A 27,550-nucleotide genomic window follows, 5' to 3' on the forward strand; every position below is an offset into this window, starting at 1 on the left:
TTTATTGTTTATTTATTGATTTTATTATATACATTTTATAAATCGTTATATGTTGTGAAAGTATGTATGTTGGTATGTATGTGTGAGATTTATTATAATACTTTGTGTACTTATGCTTGGAGGAGGAGTTATGTTTTTCTGATACATTTAAATTTAGCTGATAATTGTTATTATTATGTACATTATGTAGTAATTTATTATTTCTTATAATCATTATGGTTGGTCCTATTATTAGTAACAGACAATTCATTAATTATTACAATGCCAGAACTCTTCCTCTAATTCAAACAGATTATATCTGTTTTGCTTCTTTAGAAGCATTGTACATGTGTTTGGTAATTGCAACATTGTTACATTGTAACAATTACACACACATACATATATATATATATATATATGTGTGTGTGTGTATGTGTGAAATGTTTTACGAATATAAATTTAAAAGAAAAGAGAAATAAGTATTGTCTTTTTGATCTTCTTTAGTAAAGCCAGTGAATTATGCTGTTTAATAGAATATTGTAATTGTTAATAATTATTATTATTATTAATTAATTCATATAAAAGTAGTTATTACTACAAGATTTAATGTGCATACGATAATAATTATATTGAATTTTTTGTGTATATTTCCTTTAAACTGTTTTATTATTATGTTCTTGTTTTATTTTTTGTTATATTTTTTAAATTGTGTTATGTTTTATTCCAGTTCAGAAAAAGATTTGTGGAAAATTAAATTATGTCAAAAAATCTCACAACTTTTTGTATATTTTGTTTATTTTATTAAGTTTCTGTTTTATATAACGTTACTGTATATACTGTATTGCTTCACAACAGAAGTGCATTAAATTGTCACTTGTCTCTGTTTTCCCAATTTTTCTTATAGCTCTGACTTATTTTGAATCATCTGAGGTATAAAAACAATTGGTCAGCGTTGCTTTCACTACACGGGTGTAGTGAAAAGTTATCAGCAGATAACTTTTCACTTTTATAGCGAACTGTTGACCTTCTGTCAACAGGTGTAAACCCTGAGAGTGGTATAGACCCTTATTGTGAAGACATTGAGGTCACTTTTAAGACTGAATTTCAGTGGGTTAGCATGCTGACATGAAACAATATGTTTGGCTCAGTGGATAAGATAACAGAATAACACTTATGCACTTATTAAACACTTGTATTTTGTTTAAAAAGTGATCAGCATTTCCCTTTGTCTTTGTAAATTTATTTATAATATTTTACAAATTATTAAAATATTTTTATTCATAAATGACTCTCCAGCCATCCCAGATGAAATGCCTTTCTCATCTTCAATGATGAGGAGGTTAACATTTGTTGCACACATTGGTTGAAATATTAGAAAAATATGCATAGTTCAATTTAACAACCATCTCTTTCTGTTAATCTGTTCATCAAACTTTAAGAGGATTTTATTAGGTGTCTTTTGAAATAAATGTATATATTATAAATGAAATAAATCAATCTAAATCAGTTAATAATTTCATATGCAGGATCATCAAAAAGGTTGCATCAATTTAAAAAAAAATTGTATCTCAGAAATTGCTAGAGATAATCAAACTAGTATTTTTTCTAAAAAATCACTAACCCAAAAAGTTTTTTTACATACCTTAGATTGTTTCAATATGAACTTTGTTAGTTGCTCTGCAAACATCCAGCCAATAATCGACTTCTGCCCAGATCTAGTGGATCATTGCAGGCATAACTGTGACAATAGCAGCGATGATCTGTTGTCTTAAATATTGTGCATTCCTGATTTTTTCACTGTAGATAATGTTTTTAACATATCCCCATAGAAAAAAGTCTAGGGGTGACAAATCGGGGCTTCTTGCAGGCCAAAGCACAGGATCGGTCCTACCAATCCAATGATTAGGGAATCTTTCATTGAGAGCATGTCGAACACCTAGGCTAAACTGTGGAGGTGCTCCATCTTGTTAAAGGTTTACAGCAACATTACATTCTTGTTCAATTTGGTCAACTTGCAGGAAAATATACAGTTGTAGCATGTAGCATGTCTAAATAAATAAACATTCCCTGTGATAGTAGGCTCAAGACAATAGAACAGTCCAATCATACAATCAGACCTCAAACTGCACCACACATTTATTTTTGGGGAATCTCTGACATACTCAATAATTTCATTCGGGTGCTGAGATCCCCATATCCTACAATTATGCCAAAACATTTAAGACTACGAATCAACGCTGCTATTGTCACAGTCACCTGATGACCTAGTAGACCTGGCAGAAGTCGATTATTGGCTGAATGTTTGCAGAGCAACCAATGAAAATCATATTTAAAAGTTCTAGGGAATGTAAAAAAACCTTTTGAGTTGGTGAATTTTTTAAAAAAACTTAGTTTGATTATCTCTAGTAGTTTCTAGATGCAATTTTTTTTTAAATTGCTGCAACCTTTTTCAATGACACTGTAATTTTTTTTAATATAATTAAAATATCAACTTATGTGTGTGAATCTATCTGTAGAATATTGAAAAAACTTAATACAACAATATAAATATAATATTATAATATATTTATTTATTTTATATATAATAATATATTATAATATTATAAACTCTGTAAGTTAATATGAAATTAGCATAAATTAATGCAAAATAATCTGTGTTAAATTTTGCATATAATAGAAATTGCTAAGTATTATAACAAAACTCAAAGTGAATAAAAGAAAAAAAATGAATACATTTTAAAAATTCACATATAAATCCAGTCATTTTGTAACAATTTTATAATGACATTATATAATTTAGTGAGAATTATAAATAATTCATATAATAATAAATTAAAAAACCACAATTAACTTGTATATACATAAAAATATAAGTGGCCCATAAAAATGTAAAACAGACACATATAAATACAAAACTTATACCTCTACCATTCATTAGTCCATAGCTTTTTTAACACGTTGACTGCCATAGTCATTTCTCCTGTCATTCCTCTAGTACCAACTATGAAAACCTACATTTTGATGTTTATAAGATACCTTACATTATTACAATGAAATTGTTTATCAATTCTAGACATGTTTCTCAAAAAAAATATGTGTGTTCACCCGTGATCCTCGTGGCACCCTATTAATGTTGTGTAACTAGTGTGCTGTGAGAATCACCGATAATACCCAGATTATTTCATAAAATTATGTCACATTTATTGACTTATGCTATATCTAGATATATAAAAATTAGTATATATGAATTAGTATGTAATATATATGATTAGTGTATATCATTGCTATTCTATTGTTACTAAATTATTATTAGTCTTTTTAGTTACGTCTTATTACTTGTGTACGTCCAAAATTTGTCAATATCTGTCAGATTTTTCAATGATTTTTGAAAAAACAAGTTATACATATTTGTCACAACCTGAGAACTTTGTGGAAAGCAATTTTGATTGTTTTTGTGCTACTTCACAGCCTTCTGTGGAAGCTGTTGCCTAGCAATCCAAGCATCTTCTTCATTTCAGACGATTTGTACAATCTCTTTCCGTATTTTTTGATAATATGTGTTTATCCGGTAATTGTGATAGAGTACTTTTTTGTTTCTCTTCAATTCCCAATATCTGTAATAGAAGAGTTTCTCGAAAATGTTTTATTGATCATTTTCTTCCGTGGAAGTGGTTGTAAATAAGCCAAGAATTTATGACAGCTGTGCTCAAGATCAGTTCAAAGACTACTTTATGATAACACTTGATTGTCTTTTGCAGTGGAGTAAAATAGCTTGCCATTTGATATGAAAAATCAATGACTTGTTTTCCTCTATTGTAATCTATTATTGCCACAGGTATTGTTACTTCTTCTCCCATCCTGTTCCTCTTTCCTGTAGTTGTCTTGTCTAACATGTGTTTTATGGTCAGGAAATGAACCTCACACTTGTCTTTCCATTTAGCAACTACCACTCCACAACTGTCTTGTTTCCCAACTATTTCAATTTTTTCTCCATAATGTCTTTTGGCAAATACTTCCTATTTTTCCGTAGAGTGCCGATCAAATGTGCATTTTTCGTGTTCTTGCAAGGGGAGGGACTGATGTGTAGAAGTTGTCTGTTACTATTATTTGCCCTTTGGATAAAAACTTTTGTGCCAAATTCAAAACCACAGTTTGACCAACACCACCTTCAGTACTGCCATTATCTTGTCCTGTGTATACTGACACTTGAAGGGTGTAACCAAGAGGATTGCATAGTTTGAACATTTTAACTTCATATTATGTCCTTTGTTGAGAATATATTGTCGAAACATGAGGTCACCTCAAAAAGGAATCATTGTTTCGGCAGCCATGATTTCAATAGGACATACTCAGCACTCAATCGGTCAAGAATTAAATTTGTGATTTTCCTTATCTTATATAGCCTATCTTGCTTCTTAGCAGTTGAATTGTCCGCAAATGAACAAATTTCAAAAGCAGTTGAAATCTGTTCCTGCTCATAATTTTTTGGATAAAAGAGTTTATCCGCAAATGAACAAATTTCAAAAGCAGTTGAAATCTATTCCTGCTCATAATTTTTTGGATAAAAGAGTACACTTTGTCTCCAATAATCTGAAATTTGGGATTATTTGACCATCCCCATGTAAATAATAATTGCAAAAAATCCCCATATTTCTTCAGAATTTGTGTCCCGTCATTGATTTACTCGACTAGAATGAGATGTTACATTTTGTTGAATAAAAATATTGGTGTTCTTATTGGTTTTTTCAACAATAATATTCAGAATTTCTTTATCAAAAAATCTTTTATATACCGTAATAGGTGTCAAATCTCTTTTATTTGTTGTATAACTGTCATTATATATATATATATTTTTTTTTTCTGTTCCTGTAAACTGAATGGCAGGTAGTTTGGATGCATCAACGTCTTGCCAATCAAACTCATTCAAATTGTTAGGATTTGATATAGGCCTACTGGAATCTGTGATTTCATCTTCTGAAGATGATGATAGTTCTGATTCCTTAGGCTCATAGTCAGAACTATAATGTGAAAATATACTTTCATTTTCACTGCCTTGTAGCATTGCACGAATTTCAGCTGCAGTCAATGATTTTGACGTTTTTCCTTAGACCTCAGGCTGTTCATTACCCATAACAAAATTATGTGTAATTACACTTACCAATTGTACAATCATACAAAGCCTAAAATCAATAAAAATACTTCAAAAACACTAAATTGTATAATCCAATATTGAAACAAAACTTGATAAAACTAATATACAGTACGTAATGTAGGTAAAATCTTTTTGCACATATAATAAAATGACACTCGAAATTATATAGACAGTTACTTTCCTGAATACACAACCCTTTTCTAGACTAAAACTCAATAGAATGAACAACTAACAGAATAAAAATACTGAAGAGCAGCTGTAAACATTAGAACAGATGTTTATAATAAACAGCGTATAATTACTTCCAAATGCCACCAGAAGATATTGTTTGCGTATAAAAATAATAAAAGACTGGGCGCCATACTACAGATTCAATTCATTGCTATGCTGCCAAATTGATTTCTCTTTCATAAAAGAAATATAAGACTGAGGATGCTATGTGATTCTGACGGCACTGTAGAAAACAAGCTTGAGGATCACCGGTGATCCTCATGGCAGCCAATATGTTAATAATAAATGTGTGAACACGCCAATGCAATCAATTGGGACTGACCTAAACATGAATTCAGGATTTTCACTTGTGCTTTCACCAAAAGAGTGAATTGTGTTATTTCTCTTGCTTGGTTATGTAGCCAGTATACATCTAGTATCACAAATTACTGAAAATTTGCTATCATAAGGTATGTGTCTTGTACTCTGTTCCAACTCTGCAGTAAATTAGATTTATTTCATAAAAATATGGCTCAATAATGCTCAAAAGACACAAAAAGTTATTACATAAAATTGGATCAGGAGAGTTGCCACACCCACCTTAAAGTCTAATCTTGCACAATCAGATTTTTTCTTTTTGTTTTATGCTCTGAAAGAATTTTTACGTAGCTCCGAGTTTGGAAGCAGTCAGCAGGTACAAGAATGGCTCAGACACCAACATAAATGATTCTTTACCACTGGAATATGAAAGCTCACAGAAAGTTGGAACAAGTACCCAAATACAGCCAGGAATTATGTTGAAAAGTAGTGATAGTTTCATTGTCATTGAATAAATAATCATTTTTCTGCTGTTATTTGTCTCTTTAATTATTGAATGACTTTTATTATAATACAATTGGCTTTATCCTGCAAATAACTAATTCTTTTCTGGTTGATTTATATGGCATCAATAATGAAATAATGCTGATCTATTTAATAAAATAAGTTACGTTACTGTAAATTTCTCAGTGAATTTATTTATATTAAACTATATAATTAGTAATGAAATTGTATATATTTTGGTAAATTAATTACCAAATAATAAAATGTTAAAAAAAGAGTGGAAGATTTTTTGAATAAATCTTCTGATTTATAATGGGCATTTATTTTTTATTATAAAAGTAAATATTAAAATTAATTTAAAAAGGTAATACTAGTAAATAAAAATAAATAAATGAAATTTAAACTTAAAAAATAAAAAGCAATTCCACCTGCCAATTTTTCAGTTAAATTTTTATGTTTAATTTTAAGAACTTTAAACAAAAGCTTAATTCACGCTTTTTATCTGTAGAAAATGATTCAATAACTGGAAATTATTCATCATGAACATTTTACATTGTGCAAAATGAATTTAATGATGTTATACAGTGTATGCACTTAACTATGTATACTAACCACAATATATTAGCCATGATAATATTCACTAAAAAGTATACAATAAATAAATAAACAGAATGAATAAAAAATAAATGTATTTCTTAGGTCTGCAGTTTTCTGTTAGGTCATCAGTCATTGGAACGGTTTAATACTATTCTCATTCTTTTCCATTATGTGCTAACTTTAACTTCAACATAATTAAATATTCCAATCTTTGTCTCCGTTTTAAAACTACACATTCCCTCCATTGCTAAATTAACTAAATTTTGATGTCTTAATTGATGGTCAATCAACATCTCTTTAAATTTTCTTCCGCACATTTTTCTCTTTTCTTTATTTAGATTAACTGAATATGATATCTTGATGCATATCCTTAATCTAGTTCATCTTTTAAATATATATATCCACTTCTGTTTGTCTTAAACTTCATTTTTTTTTTATCAATTACATAATTTTCAGCATCCTTCTGAAATACTACCATATAAAAGCATCTATTCTTCTCTTCCCAGAGTTTTCTTTTTTTACATTTAATAAAACTGTAACCTTCCAAGTTCACATGTTTAAAATGTTATTAAAGTATAAGGAGCGTTAATTAAATTATACTTTTTTACTCTTATGATACTGGTGTAATGTGGATGGTAGTATTGTATTAAAAGAGCCCATTAGGACTGACTGGTCAATTTAAATCTGGAAAAGATTATTACAATACTGTGATTGATTTGATAGCAATATAAACTCTAAAAATCTCAACATAAAAATTTTGTTAGATTACACTTCTTTCTTTTATTTTAATCTGTAAGTATTGGCTGTTGGTTACTATTAAAAATAGTTAAATTATGAATAGCTTCTTAATAATTATTTCATTTTTATTTAATTTAAAACTATTGCTTTTATGAGAACATTCTCAAGTATTACTCTTCTTTACTAAACAGTCAGTCTGTGCATGATTTGCTTGTATTTTAGAATCTACAATTATATATTTATACTTTACTATTATATGACAGTTTATCAGAATACTTTTTTGTGTTATGAAATATAAGTAGAAATCTATAAGAATAATCCTTATGGAAAAATATTTTTATTTTGTTATGGAACAACACAATAAATGTTTTTATCAAATGAAACTTTAATTCCTATCAATGTTTTTGTAAGTAGTTAGAAAACCCATATTTAAAATACTTACTTGAGAATTCTAAAATTGATATATTTATAGTAATTTATTTATTACTTGGAAGGGGAGATACTAGAAACAGGGAGAGTCAGCGTTGTGATAAGCTCTTAAATAAGTTATTATTTTAAGTGGTTAAAAGTGACCACTTTTGAAGTGATTTGTGTTATAGTGATTAGTAGCAACTGTTAATGTATTAGTAAATCTGTAATTTTTTACTTTCTTTTGTTATGTAATCTTTAAAAAAACATTTATATTTATTTAATAGTTTCTGTGACCAATATATTTCAAAATAATGATGTAAATCAGGTTGTGAAATTCACTTCTTAACTATACTGCTATCTTATCTACTGCCCACAGACAAAATTTCTATTTGCCATCAGGGTATAACTGTTACCAAAATTGTCTATGGAGCATGTGCTCTCTGAAAGTTGAGTATACTAGTAATAATATTCTGTTTTTTTTGTTTTTTTTTTTATTGAAATACTAATGGTTTAACTATTTGACCTTGATATTATCTTATGAAACAATTGTTGTTTGTAACATTGAAACTGGATTTATTATGATTATTAAAATTAGGAACATCTAAAATAAAAATGATTTAAACGGTTTCACTGGAAGTAAAAAAAATAGATCCGTTCTGATCTTGCTGATTGGGAGGATGTGGTTGTTGATGGTGTAGCATTTTTTGCTGCACAAATACACAGTGAATTATTACCCTCAATTGACAAGCATGGCCCTGAGGACTATACTAACTTGATTTTCATCATTATAGAAACTCTTAAAAATGCAAATGAGCTGTCACTTGCATCTAACGATTATGATTTATCTTTGGGAACTATTAAAATTGACAGCCGACTTCAAGATAAATTGTATAATAAAACATTATGTTTAGAACTTGAAACATGATTGCTAAATCTTGAAGACAGTGTTTCGACACTAAATAAAGTCCACAAATTATCATTGATAATTATAAAATTGAAATTAAGAAACTGCAAAACCAACCCTGAAAAATCTCAGATGTTAATGATTCTGAGACAATGCATTAATCTTCATTTAGAAGGTTATCGTTACCCTGATACTTTGATTGAGAAAGTAAGAAATCCTTTGTTTCCTGATCGCAGATAGGATCCGAGAAGAGCTGGACACTGCAGGTGGGTGGTTTTTCCCCTGATCAATATGGTTTTGTGAGGGGAAAATTCACTATAGACGCGATAAAGCGTAATAGGCTGGGTAAAGGAGCGGCGAGCGGATCCTGGTGAAGAAGAAAGATCCCGCTGATCAAACTCCTGTACATCAAAAACGCCTTCAACAGCGTGCCATGGAGGATAATTATGGGGACCTTAAGGAGACGAAGAATCGGCGACTATTTTCTCGCGGTAGTCAACTACCTTCATAAGAGATCCCTGACGGTACAGACGGATGACGAAGAGGAAATTTTTAACATATATGGCGGCGTACCACAGGGATCGGTACTTGGCCTGTTGTTTTGGAACTTATCATACAATGACCTCCTGCGGTAAGAATTACCTGAAGAAACACAAGCGGTAGCGTATGCTGATGACCTAGCACTTCTGGTGGCGAGACGAACGGAGGCGGAAACAGAACAGGTGGCCAACGAAGCGGAGGCTTGAATGAGCAGCTGGCTCCGTGACAGAGGTCTGAGCCTGGTCCTACAAAAAACTACGATAGTCCCCATCACTGGACTTCGAGAAACACCAAGTACCTCGGTGTGTGGCTAGACAGACATCGGGTCTGTCACGCGATGTCTGGTCTAACACCCACTTGAAGGAAGTCGTCTCATGAGCTAAGCGAGTCTTAAAAAATCTAGAAAAGTTGATGATCACCAGAAGCAGACCTCAAGCAAGCAAACGACGGTTGATTCTATCGGCAGTGACTTCCATTTTGCTGTACGCCACACCGGCATGGAAGGAAGCGCTCACTCGAAAAAGTTTTATAAGATGCTGGCATCCCTGCACCCTGCAAAGACGAGCAGCGATCAGAATCACATCGACCTATAGGACTATCTCTGGTGAGGCAGTCGAGGTGATTGCTGGGGTGCCACCAATAGATCTTCGGGCGGAGCAGTTGGTAAAAGTTTATGAAGGAATGACAAAGCTGGAATCCAAGAAGAGAATGATGGAGCAATGGCAGGCATCTTGGGACAAATCAAACAAAGGGGCATGGATAAGGAGGCTTGTCCCAAGGATTGGCTGTGGGTCCGGAGGAAGCATGGAGAGGTGAATTATTACCTCAGCCAGCTTCTTTCCAGTCATGGAGATTTCGGTTCATACCTCCATCGATTTAAAAGAAGATGGACCCCAAGATGCCTGTATTGCAGCCAAGAAAACTCGCCAGAACATACCTTCTGGTGCATACATACCTTCTTTGTGTGCACCAGATGGGAAGACATGCATAGAAGGTATGGACTCCAAGACCTCACACCGGAATATACTATAGTATACATCTTAAAAGAACAACGTGAATGGGAAGCAGTAAAGCACATGGTGGCTAGCATCTTAAAAGCAAAAGAAGAAGCAGGATGAGAGTGAGGTAATGATTTTTGAGGAGCAACAAAATTCCATGATGGCATGGAATCCTGTGTCCACCATTCTTTAGGATAGGATTAGCATGTAAAATGTATTAGGCTAGGAATTAGGTTTAGGACTATGTGACAATGGGAAATCAAGGATCAACAACACAACTTCACAGGATGAACATGGAAAAAGGATCAGTGCCCGATCCTCATGGTGGAGTTATGATAAACTTTAATTTATAATGTAATTGTTCATATATTATTGTTAGGCTTAAGATTCATAAAACAAAGTACAGGCTGTAGATGATCTGGTATGGGGCAGAGATGCCTGGTTGAGCGAGAAAATTAAGATTAACCCCAACTTTGGGGATGGATTTTAAATGTGTATGTTGTCATGAACGTCCGGATAGGTATCAAGAGACGCAACAGTGAGGGACTTAAATTACATTGTGGTATCATCATTAGCATTAAGCCATATTATTTGTATAATTGTCTTTGCTAGTTTTGCTACATTGTGGCATATTAAAATTAAGCTGTATTATGTATATATCACTGTGTTAGGTTAAGACTAATCATATTATAACCACGAATCAAGACGAAAAGGGAAGCATGTAACTACGGTGTGGCCGATGTCCTGCACACAACGATGGGAAAAGTGATTTAGAATGGAGGCAGCCGAATAAACAGGAATGCAGGTAAGGAGAACAGAACAGCATTCTTCTCCTGCTGGTTGAACGCAGAATTGAAAATTGCTTTAATCCATTTTATCATAAGAAGTGTCACCAAACTACATAAGTGTTAAGAAACCACTCAACATTATATTTTATTTATGTTATTGGGTATGGAAACAAGTAGACAATATTAAGGAAAAGGCCCATAAGTTGAATGAAGAGGCAGTCACATGAGGAGGTAACTACGACTCCAGGTAAAGACACCTGGGTGTACCACAGTAGCAAAGAACAGGCAGAATCAAAAAGTAGTTCCAAATGGAGACAGACTATGAATGGCTAAGGAGGGGTGAAGACACCTACCTGTGATTTCTTTTAAAAAAAAAAAAATCAATAATGGATGAAACATGGCACTGTGCAGAGCAAGGGAGGTAGCCCCTATGGCTAGGTTGTTCTGGCTGTTCACACAAGAGTGGGGGGTCAGGGCTCCCTGATGGTGGCATAGGGGATCCTCGAGGTATGCTGAAAACATGTGGGGAGAATGAAGGTTGTGCGCAAAGCACTTCTGGATCTGATAGGCTAGGACCGGTAAGGGTAGCCGTTCAGTGGAGGAACGTGCTGGCAATCCGGAAGAGGAGGTCAGCGTGTTTCAATGAAGCAGGAGGGAACCCGACAGGTAAGCTCCTGGGAAAGGAGCAAGATAGGGTGGGAAGAGACTGCTGCTACGGCACTTCAAGGTGATTGTGTTATGCTTAACAGCTAAGACCAGTTGCCTTGGAGATGCTTAAAAAAATTCATGGTTTGGGGATGGCTATGAGGGGAGTGAGGAGGCCATCCTTAAAAGATAAAAAAAAACATACTAATATAAAATTAGCAATGTTACCATATAGGTATAATTCATGTGAAAATTTTGTTGAAATTAGGAAAAATTTAATATTAGGAGAGCTGCATCAAGGAATAATTTTGAATTAATTGATATACACCTATTTTATAGATTTTATCTAAATTTCATTCAGTTGCCCACCTCCTGCCTGCGGAAGAAGCTGCGAATGGAAGCATGGCAGATGGAATGGGACACCACAACTAAGGGAAGATCCCTGTACAGGTTTATATGGGATGAGGGGGAATGATATGCCTTGAATTCGTTTTTTTCGATTTCGCTTGGCATCTGACGAGCTGTGCGTCTGCGGGGAGGTCCAGTCAAATGAACACCTGAAGTTTGACTGCCCTGCTCTTGGGGAGGCTAGAGACTGGACCACCCTGGAACTTAGAGGTCAAGGGGAAAATTGGCCACTCACAAGCAGCGAGTCAGTGTGGTGAGAGCCACATGTCAGACCATGTGGGAGTTCCTTGAGGCAGTTGCTTTGTTCAACCAACATCAGTAGTTTACTTAAGGGACAGACTTCTACCGCACTGTTGTGGGAAGCTAACCTAGAGATACATAGCTCACTACCAGCCAATTAAGGCTCCAAACACTTTAATATGGTAGACTGGTACTTGCTGGCATTCAGCAACCTAGGAATGGCAGCGAATTGCCGTTTTGACAAACTAAATTTTAATTTATGGATGTCATATATATTTTTAGTTGTTGAAAGTGTGCACCTACTCATTTTAGTAAATTTATGACAAGTGAGCAGTTGGGACACGTAACTAAGCATGGTGTATGGCACCACGCTTAGTTCCTCACGCTGTTAGGTAAGCTCTAGGAGTTATTTAGGATACTGGTCGCTAAACTATTTCAAGGCTCAGTACCCATTTGTGACACAGACATTCGGTCTTACGCTTTAGGGTGACCAAATGGGGTGGGCAGGAGAAATGCCAAGCAAACCAAATTCCTATCATAAAATAAAAATGAATGTGAAAAACCTTATTGTCTTAATTTTTACACAAATGCACACGACGATTTAACAATAACGACTGTACTTAGTGTTTTCTATACAATACAGAATATGTTTCTTTGTTTTTAATGTTGAATTAAAATGTTTGTTTTTGTTGGTGAAATAGATGACTCATACACACATTCAATTTTAAGAAAGTAAAAATTTATTGGAAAGAAGCAAGACCCAAGCCTGATGATCATTATGCTTAGACTATTTCAAATGTTTGTAGCTGGCAGTTCGACAGCCGTGAATTTGTTTACAAGAACATTAATGAATGCAAATTGATGCTTATAAAAAAATTTATGTAAGCAACAAAACAACTTGTTCATTTTCGATAACTGACCAATGAATGAATTTATTTTAAAAAAGTTTTATACTGCAGTATAAAAAAATTATACAAAAAAAATGTGGCACTGCACATTACGCATGTACAGTCATTGAACTGTAGCTAATGTTTTTAACTTTCATTTATAATTTTAATTGAACTCAACAATCTCAGACTGAAAACTGAGCAATCATGGCTCCCACTCCAATAAACGGCTTGGGCCTGTTACTTTAAGTAGTGGGGAAAGCACCTTGCTAGAACAGCTCTGCTATAAATGACTTGCCAAATGCAATGCATCTATTGAGGCTGATTATATTCGTTGACAATACCACAGTAGCTTTTATAAATTAAAAATATTCTAATTTCTCTAATTTAGTAAGTAGAAATCTTAATAGAATGAATGAATAGATTTTTTTGTTAATGATTCACTTCTTAATTCCAATAATACACAAGCAATAAGGTTTCATTTGAATCATGATATAATTACTAATACTATTATTTATGAATGCCGTGAAATTTTCAAGCTCTGCTGATTTTCTGGGTCTAACGATTGATGATGCCCTTACTTGGAAGGGCCAGGTTCAGTCTCTGTCATCTAAATTAAATCAATTTTTTTTTGTTCTATTTACAGTATCACGTATAATGAGCAGCAAAACTTTACTGATGGTGTATTTTGCTTATGGTATAATCCCTTTTAAATTACAGAGATATTTTTGGGGGTAATTTTGTTGATAGCAAAAAAATATATATTATTCAAAAAAAGATCATTAGCATGATTTGTCAATTGTAACCTGGTGAGTCATGCAAGAGTATTTTTAATATATTTTAGAATTCTCATTCCATCCATTTATATTTTCCAGGCTATACTATTTATTGAAAATAAGCTATCAAAATTGAAACATAACTCTGAGTTTCATACTTATTACACTCTGTATAAAAATGTCCTTTCCTGTCTAAAGCACAGGACAACCACCTATGAACGTGTACAAATTATGCTGGTTTGTATCTTTATTAGAAGCTGCTGCCACGTATTAAAATTGAGGTAAATCAAAAGGGACTTAGAAGGGTTTTGCAGGGCTTTTTGGTGGACAGGTACTATTTGGTAAGCGAATATCTGTTTGATGACTGGTAGTTGCCCATCTTCATCATCATTTTCCAGGTACTCAAGCAAGGATAATAAATGTAAAATGTGTTAGATTTAATGGAAATTATCTTTAATTGTGCTTTACTTGTATATGCTGCTGGATTATGTTTGGAAATAGTGTGTGTTATAATTATAATTTTCATATTAGTTTGTATTATTTTATGTAAATTTTGTGACTCTTCGCCTGCCACGTAGATTTATTATTTCTGCATATGTTGGGTTATGCAATAGTGATGAAAATAAATTAAGCAATAATGATAATCTGTGATTTCATACAGTTAAGCGCTATTTTCTAAATGCTTCCTTTTTGTTTGTTAAGAATTTGTTGTTCTGATAAAATCAAAGGTGTTCAGAGGTCAATTTTCTACAGTGTGTGTATTTCAGTGATTGTGCAAATTTGGTGTTCCTACAATGACAGTAATTTTAATTTCATAAAAATGATTAATAGAGAAGCCTAGCATACAATAAATGGAATGTTTTTAAAAATGTTTCACCCATTCTATGAGTTAAGCCCAGAGTAGAAAGTAATAAAATCAATGCTTAATAATAGTTTAAAGGTAAACATTAATTTTAAAAACATACCAATGACTTGATAATGCTTAATGCTCCTGAAATGTATTAACTCTACTGTTTTGGTTGGACACTTTTCTATTTTGCACAAAAAATTGCAGCCTTAAAGGTAAATGAATGTTTATTTTTCAGACATGGTACCAATGGTATGTTAAATAAATAAATTAACAATTAATATAATGCATCTTATCAGCTTATTGATGTGTTCTCTAGATCTTTCAGCTTACTTGGAAGCCATCATTAGAAGTTAAAATTAATGCGTTTAAAGTTAAAAGTTTAAGAAATCATAGTTAAAATTTAAAAACAATCATGACTGTCTGGTCCTACTAGTATACTCAATGAATGTAACATAGTATTTATAACCATATATGCTCAAGATTTACCAACCTTTAGAAATTAAAAATCAACTAAATTTAATGAATATGCCAACATACTTGAACATTTTTAATATATGTAAATTTTCACAAACATCCAACAACAATATATTAAATAAACTAACAAACACATTAAGATTTAGTCTAGGTTTTGAACACAAATTAAATGACTATATTGAATTTCAAAAATCTGCCAGCAATAATATCACTAAAAAAAGAAAATTGAATCTTTAATTTAACTTCAAGAATTACTCCACTAACAATTTCACTAATGAAGAAAGATGAATTTTTATAGTGTACAAAAATGACAAAATTGACCTGGGGATTCAAACTTAGAACTTTCTTGGGGTGAAAGGGTGAAATGATAGCACATCTCTACATGATACATTTTTTAGACCAGTTGTTCTCAAACTTTTTTTTTTTACATACCATTCATGTGAATCACTGATCAGTAGTGTACGACTGAATTATTAAATATGTAATATATCATTAGAATGGCGAATAATCTTTACAATCTTTTATGATAATCACAATCTATTTATTTTACTTAAAAAACATTTTGAAAATTTTTTATTACAAATTTTTTTATCATTTTTTACAAACAGATTTATTTACTTTACAAAGAAATGTTATATGTACTTTTTTTCAATACTGATTACAATATCCTTGAAGATTAATATTCAGAGAGAAGAATGGTTTCATGTTTGAAAGAAGTGAAAATCTGCTTCAGTTGAACTTAATTTTAGGCAAATTTGGGTCAAGGTTCAGTTCATTATAAAATTTATTTTTATTATCACCATAGAAAAAAATCCAGTTTCACTAAGATATATGGTAGAAAATAGAATTAAAAATAAATATCAATGTTTTTCTGGACAGTAACACATATTTATTTTTATACTTTACCTAAAATTTATAACTCCAGTTTAGCAAATTCCGCATTTCATACTTTCACTGCAAGATAGTGCTATTAAAGATTTTGTTTCATTGTTAGGGTTTTACAAATGATATGCAGCAAAAGAGGATTTCGTATCGATAGGAATTCAAAACAGTCTTCTTTAAAATATTTTTTCAAAAGTTTCAGTGAACATTAGGCAGTGACATTTTGTATTATTGATGAAATTATCTCTGATGTCAGTTTTATGTACTCTCACAAAATATTCCAAATTTGGAAAAGACAGCAGGTTTTCACTTGAAACGCTATTATTCATCATTTGACATTTTTAGATGAATGCTTTTATTTTGTCATCTACTGAAATCTGATCTGTTCTTTCAACTTGCAAACTTAAATTTAAGTGATTGAGGTTACTGGAAATATCTGATAAGTAGGTAAGTGTGATCCCACAGCTCATCTATCACGATCAAGCAATTCAAAATCGGTGTCCATTAGGAACATCTGCACCCCTGAATGTAACTCAGTTAACCTGTTCAGCATTTTTCCGTTAGAAAGCCATCTCACTGTTTTGTGTAGCAATTACTGAATGTGGTCACTGCCAATTTTAGAATATGGTTTTGAAAATAAGAGTTTAAAGTCTACGATTTTTAATTGACCACTTTGATGCCTTCTGAAGAAGATGATTAAGTGTTCATGCAATTCTTTTACTGCTAAAGCTTCTCTGTAGATGCAGCAATGAGTGAGGATACAATTTTCTGTACCCGATTCTACTTTGGTGGCAACATCTACATATTTTCCTGTAATAGCTTCAGTACAATCAGAACAGAAGCCACTGCATTAATTCAGTCTATTTTCTGAAAAGTAGTCATCCAACTTTTCGAATATTTTATTGGTGGTAATTCATGATGTTAGCTCATCATATATAATTATTTCTCTTTAATTGTACTTTGAAATACGTACTGCACGTAAACAATATGTTAAGCACAGTTACTTACATCTGTGCTCTCATTGAATTTTATGGCGAAATTAATACAGAGAGATCCAAGTCATGCATATCAAAATTAGTGTCTACAATTAGTAGTATAGTTGAAAGAGTTCTCTTGGCTAGCCTGAGATAGTACCATGGATATATACAACAATAAATCTACATGCCATTGTGATATGTATTGACCACACGACTTTTGCAATAGTGCTTTGTTTATTGCTTGGTAAACATGTCGTTTTCCCAAGAGCAATAGTTTTCATTGTTGAACATTATTATTCCAGTCATTCTTATGCATGTGTTAGATGAATTTCATGGGAAATATATGGTTGTAATATGCCTAAAAACTTGATCATAATGAGATTAATCGCCCGTTTTAAAGAATGTGGATCACTTGCAGACAAAAAGAGAACCAGGAGACTGGCCATTTGAATGATGCTAATCTAGCTGAGGTTAAGAATGTGATGCAAGTTTGAAGAGACTATCAGTGCACTCTCAGATTTCATATGTAAGTGCTACGAGTAATGAAACAGTTACACTTTCGTTCTAAGAATTCTAAGGTTCAAATCCAAGTAAAGGTTTTATATGGATACTTTTATACAGATTTGAATATTAGATTGTGGATATTGGTGTTCTTTGGTGGTTGGGTCTCAATTAACCACACAACTCAGGAATGGTTAACCTGAAACTGTACAAGACTTTATTTACATTTATACATATCATACTCTGAAGTAATACCTTATGGTGGTTCTGGATGCTAAACAGAAAAAAGAGAGAGTGAGGGTTCAATTTTGTGTATATCATGTTCGCAGTGTTCAGGAATTGACAGAGCTGAATAAAGAAAAGCCCGTAATGTACTATATATGATTTCAGTCATTTATTGACAACCATGGAATTCCAGAGCGTGACCTTGTTTTCTTCACTGATGAGGCATGGTTTCATTTTAGTAACTAAGTGAACAGTCAGAATTCTAGAATGTGGTCAACTGAAAATCCACATGTGTCACATGAAAATCCCTTACATTCTTGGGAAATAGGATTGTGGTGCACTATCATGTCATCAAATAGTTGGTCCCATTTTCTTTGAAACTACAATGAACAGTGTTGTGTACTAAGGTATCTTTACAGTTTATTGCACTTCTTGAAGATAATGAATGTGATTATTGGTTCCAGCAGGATAGTACCACATGTCACACATCTAACGAAATCATGCATTTCTGGCAAAAGCAAGAAAATTTTGGTGAGTGTACCATCTCTAAAGGATTATGACCCCCATGTTCATCTGATTTGACATCCACAGATTTCTTCCTGTGGGGTTATCTTAAAGGACATGTCTATAAAAACAGGCCACACACACTGGAGGAACTAAAGATGAACATAACAACAGAGATTAACAACATCAGTAAACACGCACTTCACCAAGTTGCCTTAAACATGGTAAAAAGAGTTTGTACATGAATTACTGAATGGGCAGCCATTTTGAGTACATGTTGTGAAAATAAAGAAATTCTTAAATATTATTACTTAATGTTATTTTTTATTACTTTAATATGCCCAACTTTTGGATCTCTCTTTATTTAATGTCATGCTTTCAATTCTGCGTTGCACAATATCATTTGACTGTGAAATTATATTTAACTGTTGATTCACCCAATTACAAATCACCATATCTTTCACATCAAGTAACAACACCTCTTCACTTATTATATGAGCTTTTACACACTTTGCTATTCTCAAGTTCACAAGAAAGTTGCCACAGTTATTTTTTAAATACTGCCTGTATAAGACAACATAATTTTCATTAAGGATTTTACTCCTGACATTTTTTGAACAAAATCATAATCCTTAAGTCTGTTTACTAACATTAAATGTTTAGTACTAAGATGCTATTTCAATAATGAGGGTTTCATGCTTTGGTTTAAAAAAATCTCAAAGCAGATAACACAATGAGTCATGGCCATTACATCAGTGACAGTATTATTTACATCAGTGACAGTAAATCCAGTATTATTGTATTCAGGATCATATTTTCTTACAGCTTTCTGTACTTTAGTAGGAAAAAGATCTTGACTCATTGGAAATTCTGATTCTGAAATAGAGCTCAATGGTGTAGGGTTTTTAATTGACATTATTTTATGTGTTGCTGCTCTGCCACTTATCCACTCTGATTTATATGGGGGACATTCAATAATTAAAGAGACAAATTGATGTTGAAATGAAACAGTTTGTAGGGGGCATTTTGTACTTTCATGACTTTAGGTTGGCATCACTGGGATGAGCTGAGAACAGCTGATGGATAAAAATTTGATTTGTTTATAACCTCAATATTGCATTTAACGATGGCATGTCCGCTTGAAGTTCCCACATTAGTTGAACAACATTCAGTGATCTGTTTTTTGCTTTCTGAAGATGAAAAACCGGTTAAAATCTTTTCTCGAGAATGATTTTACAGTATGGTAAAAGTTTTATGAACCACGGAAATTTTTATAAGTGGGTAGAACAGTTCAAAAATGGTCGAACCTCGGTGACTGACGAACAATGTCCTGGCTGGCCAGTTAAAGTGTCAACTCCTTTGCTTGAAACCCAAATTGACAACATTATTCGTGAAGCCCATCTATGTATTACAGTTGAACATATAGCAAAAACAATTGCAGTATGTGTTGGCACAGTTCATAACATTACCAGTAACAAGCTCAAATACAGAAAAACAAGTCAAGGTGGGTCCTGAAACAATTAACACAACAAAACAAGACTCAAAGTGTGTAAAGACTTGAAAAAACGCTATGAAAAGGAAGGAGAAACTTTTCTAAACAAGATTTTAACATGTGATGAAACTTGGGTTCACCATTTTGAAACAGAGTCCAAAAGACAAAGCATGGAATGGAAGCACACCAGCTCACCTATCTGAAATAAATTCAGAACACAAGCTTCAGCAGGAAAAGTCATGTTGACTGTCTTTTGTGATTATTTAGAAAATCAGCATACAATAAACAGCATCTGTAACTCAGACATGCTGATGAAAAAACTAAAGCCAGCAATGAGAGAAAAATGTTGCGGATCTCAAAGAAAAGGCGTGATATTGCTACCCGACAATGCTTGTCCTCACAACACCCAGCTGACCCAAGAAACCATTGGAAAAATGGGTTGGGAGATACTACCACATCCTCCCTACAGTCCAGATTTGACTCCCTTGGATTCTCATTTGTTTGGTCCACTCAAGGAGGCATTACATGGAAAAACGTTTAGCAACAACAAGGAGGTCAAAGAATTTGTGGGAAAGTGGCTCAAACAACAAGACAAAGACTTCTTTGCATCAGGTATTAAAAAACTAGTTCATTGTTGGAACAAGTGTGTAAGTATTGGTGGGGATTATGTTGAGAAGTAGTAAAAGTCTCATTTTATAAAAATACACAATTTTTTCTTCATCAATTCGTCTCTTTATTATTGAATACCCTTGGTATTTTATGTCAACTGAACTAAACCAAATAAATTCAAGCAAAGTATGTAAATAAGTGTGCATATAAGAAAAAAAAGGCCCTTTCAAGATATACATATACCAACACTAGCACTTCAATTTTATCAACTGAAAAAGTAACACAATAACAATAGTTTCAAGTAAGATTATCATAAGTATGTAAATCATTGGAAGCAACATTGATTACAACAGACATCTGTCTGTCTGTAGGATAACTACAATTGATTTGCTTAACTGCTGGAAGAAAGTAGGACAATTCTTTTATAATTACCATTAAAAAACTTGTTCATAAATGTGTGATGTGGTGTATCATAGGACAGACAAGTCCAAGTCACTACATATGAAAAAACCCACCAGGTTGGTTTACTGGTAAACTTATCATCGCAAAATCGGCTAATTTCGAAGTCGAGAGTTCTAAGGTTTAAATCCTAGGAAAGGCAGTTACTTTTATACAGATTTGAATTCTAGATCATGGTTACCGGTGTTCTTTGGCAGTTGGGTTTCAATTAACAACATATCTCAGGAATGGTTGACCTGAGACTGTACAAGAATACAATTCATTTACTCGTACATTCATACATATCCTCCCTCATCCTCTGAAGTAATACCTTACAGTGGTTCCAGTCTAAATAGAAAAAGAAAGAGTCACTACATGTGTGCTGTGACATGTAAGAACCCATCAGCGTTACCTGTTCATTCTTGATAGCTGAAAAACTGACATTCTTATTTTGGCTATATACAAATAATTTCTTCAAATTAAGAGAAAAGGAAATGCTTATTAAAATACTTTTGTATTAAATTACATCAAAAAAGTCTGAGTAGCGCTGATCCATTTTATTAATAATAATAAATGAATAGTAATAATAAATATCTGTTACACTAATAATTTATTATAAAAATTGATACAAATTTTTTGTTATAATAAGTCTTTTTTTGAATTGTTGTGTCTGTTTGTATACCACCTTGAGAAGAAAATTGTTTTCATTTAATTTAAAGTAAATTTGTGGGAAATTTAAAAAAAAACTATAATAAACTGAAAGTGATGTGGAAAGAATTGGTTATGTTTGATAATGGAAGTCATTTTTCATTGGTCAATTTTTTCACATACCAAAAGTGAAAAAATTAAAATTTCTAATTTACTAAATATTTGCCTATGTTATGTATTTACTGGTATTAAAATAAGATCTGACAGTTCATATTTGTTTTCTGAAAACTTATTCAGACGTTTTCCAAAAAAATGCACCTGGTTATTTAGCTCCTAGATAAAGTATATTTCAGAGAAGAATGCACATAGAAATAAATATTTCATGATGATGACACACTTTTATGAAGTGTGATAAAAAAGTATTTATCTGATCTTGGTTAACAAAAGCTTAACCTATTTAGTTCAGTGATTTGTCTCCTTCAAAGTATACCTCTTTTGATTTAATACACTTATCCCAGCAAAGTTTCCATTATTTGGAAAGATTTTTCAAAGTATTTCTAGTGAGTATTGTAAGTACTGTGATAACATTTTTCTTGACATCTGTTCTGTCTTAAATCTCTTTCATTTTAGTGGGATTTAAAGCTTAGGAAAGAACCAAAAATTGTAAAAGGGAGCCATGACTTGTGAGTAAGGAGTCTCCTGAATTTGTCAATCCTGTCTTTTGCCAAGAATCTCTGGTTAAGTTGTGATGGATGGGCTGGAGTATTGTCATGATGAAGTCTCCAATCACCATTTTTCCAAAGCTGTCATCTCTTGTGTTAAACAGTATCTCTTAATCAACAAAGAACAGTTATGAAGTACTCTTTATTGCCAGTTTTTCTTTGAGGAGCTTTAAGAAATATTTAAAAATTTTCAGGTATTATAATTAGAGTATTGATTTATTTATACAAAAAGATATTGCAATTAAATAACTTTGGAATTAATTTTAAAAATGAAATGAATGTGAATTTGTAAATGAATTTAAATGATAGTTGAAATTACAATTAAGTACATTGATTTTTTTTTATATTAGTGAATATAATGATATACATTTTAAATCAGGAATAAATATACAAGCATAAATGATACTCTTTTTTTAACTTTTAATATGTAATTATGTATTTATAAAAAATAAAACTTTTTAGTTTTTATTTGTGTATGGATTTAAAAGAAAAATACACTTTGCCTTATTACATGACTAACTGTCCTAATTAATTTTTTATCTGGTAATAATCTCTATTTTGGTTAATCAGTCTCGTGACTATCTCTCCACAAAATAGATATTGATAAAAATGTGTTTTGCGCCGATCACTTGCAATGATTATCACAAAAATTAATTTTATTATCCTAGTCTATATATCCGGAGTATCTGCTCATATTACTTGGTCAGTATAAATATGAATAAACAATAATAATTATTATGATTAATTAATAAAAAGAAATAGTTTTAGGTTATTTATTGAGCTAGAATTTTTTAAATGAATAAATATCTGTTTCTTACTTTTTTACTCTAATTAAAGTGTAACTTTACAAACAGGTAATTTTTGCATTACGTCTGTAATTATGTCATTCTGACACAGCCAGTTCGTGAGAAGGTTATTCAGTTGAATTTAATGCGACGCTCTTGTGTATTTATGTAAATGATACATTTTTTCCTTAATGTGTTTAGAAAAACTCCGGGCTGTTTAAAACAAGTTTTAGTTATTCATAAATGTGCGGTACTTAAAATTATTGATCTGAGTTTGAATAACTGGAACTCACAGATCTACTGGTGAGATAAGTTTTTTATTTTATTTAACTTTTTTGTCATTACTTAAGGAAATTGTTAGGCAATATTAAACAGAGACTTTGAACTTCTTGTGTAGCCTACGAAATTATCGTCTGTTGCTTGAAACTTGATGAATTTCACGTTACCGTAAACGAACAACAGATTTCAGGTTATGTTGTGCTTAAAAAAATTCAGTTTATCTGTTAATCGTAATATCGTATATAAAATGTAACTGCGTACTAAAATATTTAAGTTATGTGTACTACCTATACTTGACAATTATTTATGTGGATAAAGTAAAGAAAAGCCTTGTAAATCGGATTCATCTTATTCTGTATAATTTTTTAACTTCAGCACAATTAACTACATCTTATGTTGTTAATTATGTTTTTCTATAGGTTAAATTCCGTTTTATGGCCACCGTCACCGTCGTTACCAACAGTAACAGTCACCGTTCGTTATTCAACAGTATGTGATTAACAGGTTTTATTACTGTAATTCAAGTCTAAGATAGTGGTTTTTTTTTGGGGTGGGGGTTAGATTAAGGTAGGTAACCAATGATATGTTAATATCAGTTTAACCTAACAAAACAACCCCAATGCTCTAATTATCCTTAAATATTAAATGCTGGGGAACCTAACGAATGTTTTAATTTTATAGATAATTTTAGGAAAACAAACAATATTATATGTCCAGCAGAGGTTATACTATGGTTATAGTGGGCTTATATAAAGTACTAATGCCATCTAGCGAGTCCTGAGGATCTGTGTCAACAATGTTTTTTGGGAATGTAACCGAATTTAACCCTTATATTTATTGCAGTGTTTGTCTTTATAGTTTTTATCTTCTGCACATTCCTCCATTATCAAATGAACTAAATCTGATACGTTAATGCATAGCTTATCAATCTAGTTTAGGCTTTTTACGAGCTGCAGTAAAATCTCCTTATTCGTGGGGGTTAGAGATCGTAAAAATCCCATAAATACAGGAAACTGAATATAGATTGGAACTAATACTCATTTAAGGAAAAATGGTAGGTTCTATGTAAAATGAAAAAAAATCATGCATACTTACTTAGGACAATGTTATTGATGAAATACAGATGGCAACATTAATTATAAGCACTGGCTTAGTATAGTACATAGGTACACTACACAAAAAATATTTAACAAAATACATTATATTTCCTAATTTACATAAGCACTTGCTGAACTGTTTGATTTAAAACCTCACTACAGTACGTACAATATATACTGTATTAAAAAACAGTATTACATGTTCAATTCGTACTCTGTAATCATATTAAAAGTCAAGAAAACAGCACTGGAGTACTACATAATGCTAAAACTAAAATTACTGTAAAAGAAATTTACTAAACTAACCAACAGTATTTTGGATTGCATTTACAAAAATTTGTAATTTTTCTTTGGCTTGCTCTGTTTCTAAATCCGTGTGAAGTTCTAAGTATTCTTCCATGGCATCTTCAATTTTGCACTTAAAAATTAAGTTTCTATTCAAAGATGGATCAGCATCTATAAAAAACTGGATAAGATCATGGATTAGTTTAATGTCTTAGTTAAGCGTTTTGACATTTAATTGTTTTCCAGGGATCATATGTCTTACCTCTCACGTTCATACTTGTGCTATTAAATTTTTTAATATTTTTGTTTTCTAATGTCGCTACATAATGTAATGCAAGTGAATACCGAAAATTTTAGCTGCAATTATAGAAAAGACATAGCAAAATATTGCAGTGCGAATAATGAAAGCACGAAAAAGGAGATTTCACTGTACTATTATGTAAATTTATTCCCTCTGGATTGTCTTAAGACTTCTTTATTTTGTGTATTATCTACCTACCTGATTTTCAGCATCCACTTGTAATACCACATTCCAAAGGCATATATCTTTTTATATTATTGACCTTGTGGCAATTATACACAGTAAGGGACTCACCTCCAAATTTGATGTAATTTGCGAATATACCTTATTTAGGACCTAAATTATTTGTTACAATTGAAATTATTTGTCAGAACCACATTTCACTTGAGTTACATCCCCAGGTTACACAGTACAGCCACCAAAAGTTTTGTTAGTTCTGTACAAGTGTAATATACATTATTTTTTAACTAAATAATTTTGTGACTAAATAATCTTATCTTTTTATTTGGGTAGTTACGCTCAGCATTTTCCTTCAATTCCTGTATTGATTGACTTTACTTACAAGTTGGAAAATATGAAAATAGATTACATTCTTGGGTACTTACGTATTAACGCCACCGCAGCTACAGCTGCTGTTTAGGTTATGTTGACTTCGTACGTATATGTTATAATTAACTCTTATAATTAACATTAAATATGCATAATATATACAACTTATTAATAATATAACCTTAATGTTATAGCCCTGAAATCCAATTAATGTTAATCCACCGAAATCCGATTGACTACTTTGTTTTCAAATAAAGCTGTAGCTGCGGTGGTGTTAATACGTAAGAGGTTAGCGAGTGAAACGAGCGTAGGTTATATTTAGTTAGGTTATTTTGATATACGTACGAGTTGTCGGTACACGAAGTCAACATAACCTAAACAGCAGCTGTAGCTGTGGTGGCATTAATATGTAAGTACCCATCCTTGTCTCTCTTCTTTCTGAATTAGAGCACATTTTAATTTTGTACAACTGTGCCTAATTCTTGTTTTGGTTATAAATAACTCACTTTTTCTTGTATTTCAATCCCGATATTTCTAAAATGTTATTCCACTTAAATGTTAAATACTTTCTTTAGATTTATAAATACTAAATATTTTTTCTTCATGAATTGTTAAATTATTAATGCAAGAGTTCTCACATTTGTTTGCGCCTTATTCATAATCATTGTCATATATTTTTATTCATTATTATTCCTACTCCTCTTTGAGTAGTCCCTACCTTAATATTCAACTAGGAACTATTTTAACTTCATGAAGCCTTTTGTAAGGATTTAATAAAAAATAAATTAGGAAAAAAAATTCATCAGAACCTAAAATCTTAGTTTTTCCATTGCTTCCAGTCATGCAATACTCAAAGACTGAATTAGATAATGATTATGTTTGTTGTTCATGCCTTATCAGCAATCAATATGTTGACACCTTGAACAACTACTGAAAATTATAGTACACCCTATTAGGAATTATTTTTTCGATTGGCCCCTTTGCACATACTCGCTTCATATTTTTAGCATTTGTAGTACAACTTTCTCCTTCTCAAAGGCAGCAAATTTCTGCATAAAGGGTATGTTGTTTTATGTAGCAACTGATGATTAACTCTTGCATAACACCCATATCAAAATTTTGGCCTTTTTTAAGGGTACTTTTGCCTTATTCAGATAATAACTTGTACATCTCTGACAGTGTTGTGTCCTTCCCATAAAAACTTATTCAGATTGCTTCTTATTTACTCCCAACAATCATACTAATGATATTTACACTATTCACAACTTGGAAAAATGTCCTATTGCCGGAAGAAGGCTCCCAATCCATAGAGAAACAAGATATGTTTACTTATTGTAAACTATAAACTATTAAATATAACTTCAAAACATCATTATACACAACAAGATTTATAAATTGTAAATATACTCAATAATAATTTGACAGTAAAGTGACTTAACAAATTTAATGATATTGGATTCTGATTAATTACCAGATAGTCAGTTCTGTCCGTCAGATTTGAACACTAATCTTGATTATTAATCTTCTGTTAGTTTAACTTTCTTATCATATTGTCTGCATATCTAGCTTTCACATACTCTTTTTATTTCTGTAATACAGGTGTAAAAAAAGAATATCTGGGTTTTAATTTGTTACTATCTCTTTGATGAGATGTGTCATGTTTCTTTAAGACTAGAAACAATGGAGCAAAAAGGACAGTTTTAGTTGTGCGCATCCTGTATATTGATTTCCCACCTTTTTATCTAACAGTGCCATTAGCAAAGATGATAATTCCTGAACAGAAAGCTTTCCGTTCTTTGCAGTTTGCTAAACGTGATGTATAATTACAATTCAACAT

The 27,550-nt window shown here is 31.9% G+C and overlaps 1 protein-coding gene across 2 annotated transcripts in view; it reads left to right on the forward strand.

Moving 5' to 3' along the window:
- Window positions 1–22,970: 22,970 nt before the first annotated feature.
- The window catches only part of LOC142321894 (nucleoside diphosphate-linked moiety X motif 6), a 41,870-nt gene continuing 37,290 nt past the window's right edge, over window positions 22,971–27,550 (forward strand). Inside the window, exon 1 of one of the 2 annotated variants that reach the window (XM_075360395.1) lies at window positions 22,971–23,119. In XM_075360395.1, coding sequence (XP_075216510.1) covers window positions 23,052–23,119 — 68 coding nt within the window. In that variant the 5' untranslated portion in view covers window positions 22,971–23,051. Of the gene's footprint in view, window positions 23,120–23,287; window positions 23,506–27,550 lie in introns of those variants that run through there. The other variant, XM_075360394.1, reaches the window with a different exon arrangement.

This window comes from Lycorma delicatula, chromosome 3 (assembly GCF_047948215.1).
Source record: "Lycorma delicatula isolate Av1 chromosome 3, ASM4794821v1, whole genome shotgun sequence".
NCBI lineage: Eukaryota > Metazoa > Arthropoda > Insecta > Hemiptera > Fulgoridae > Lycorma > Lycorma delicatula.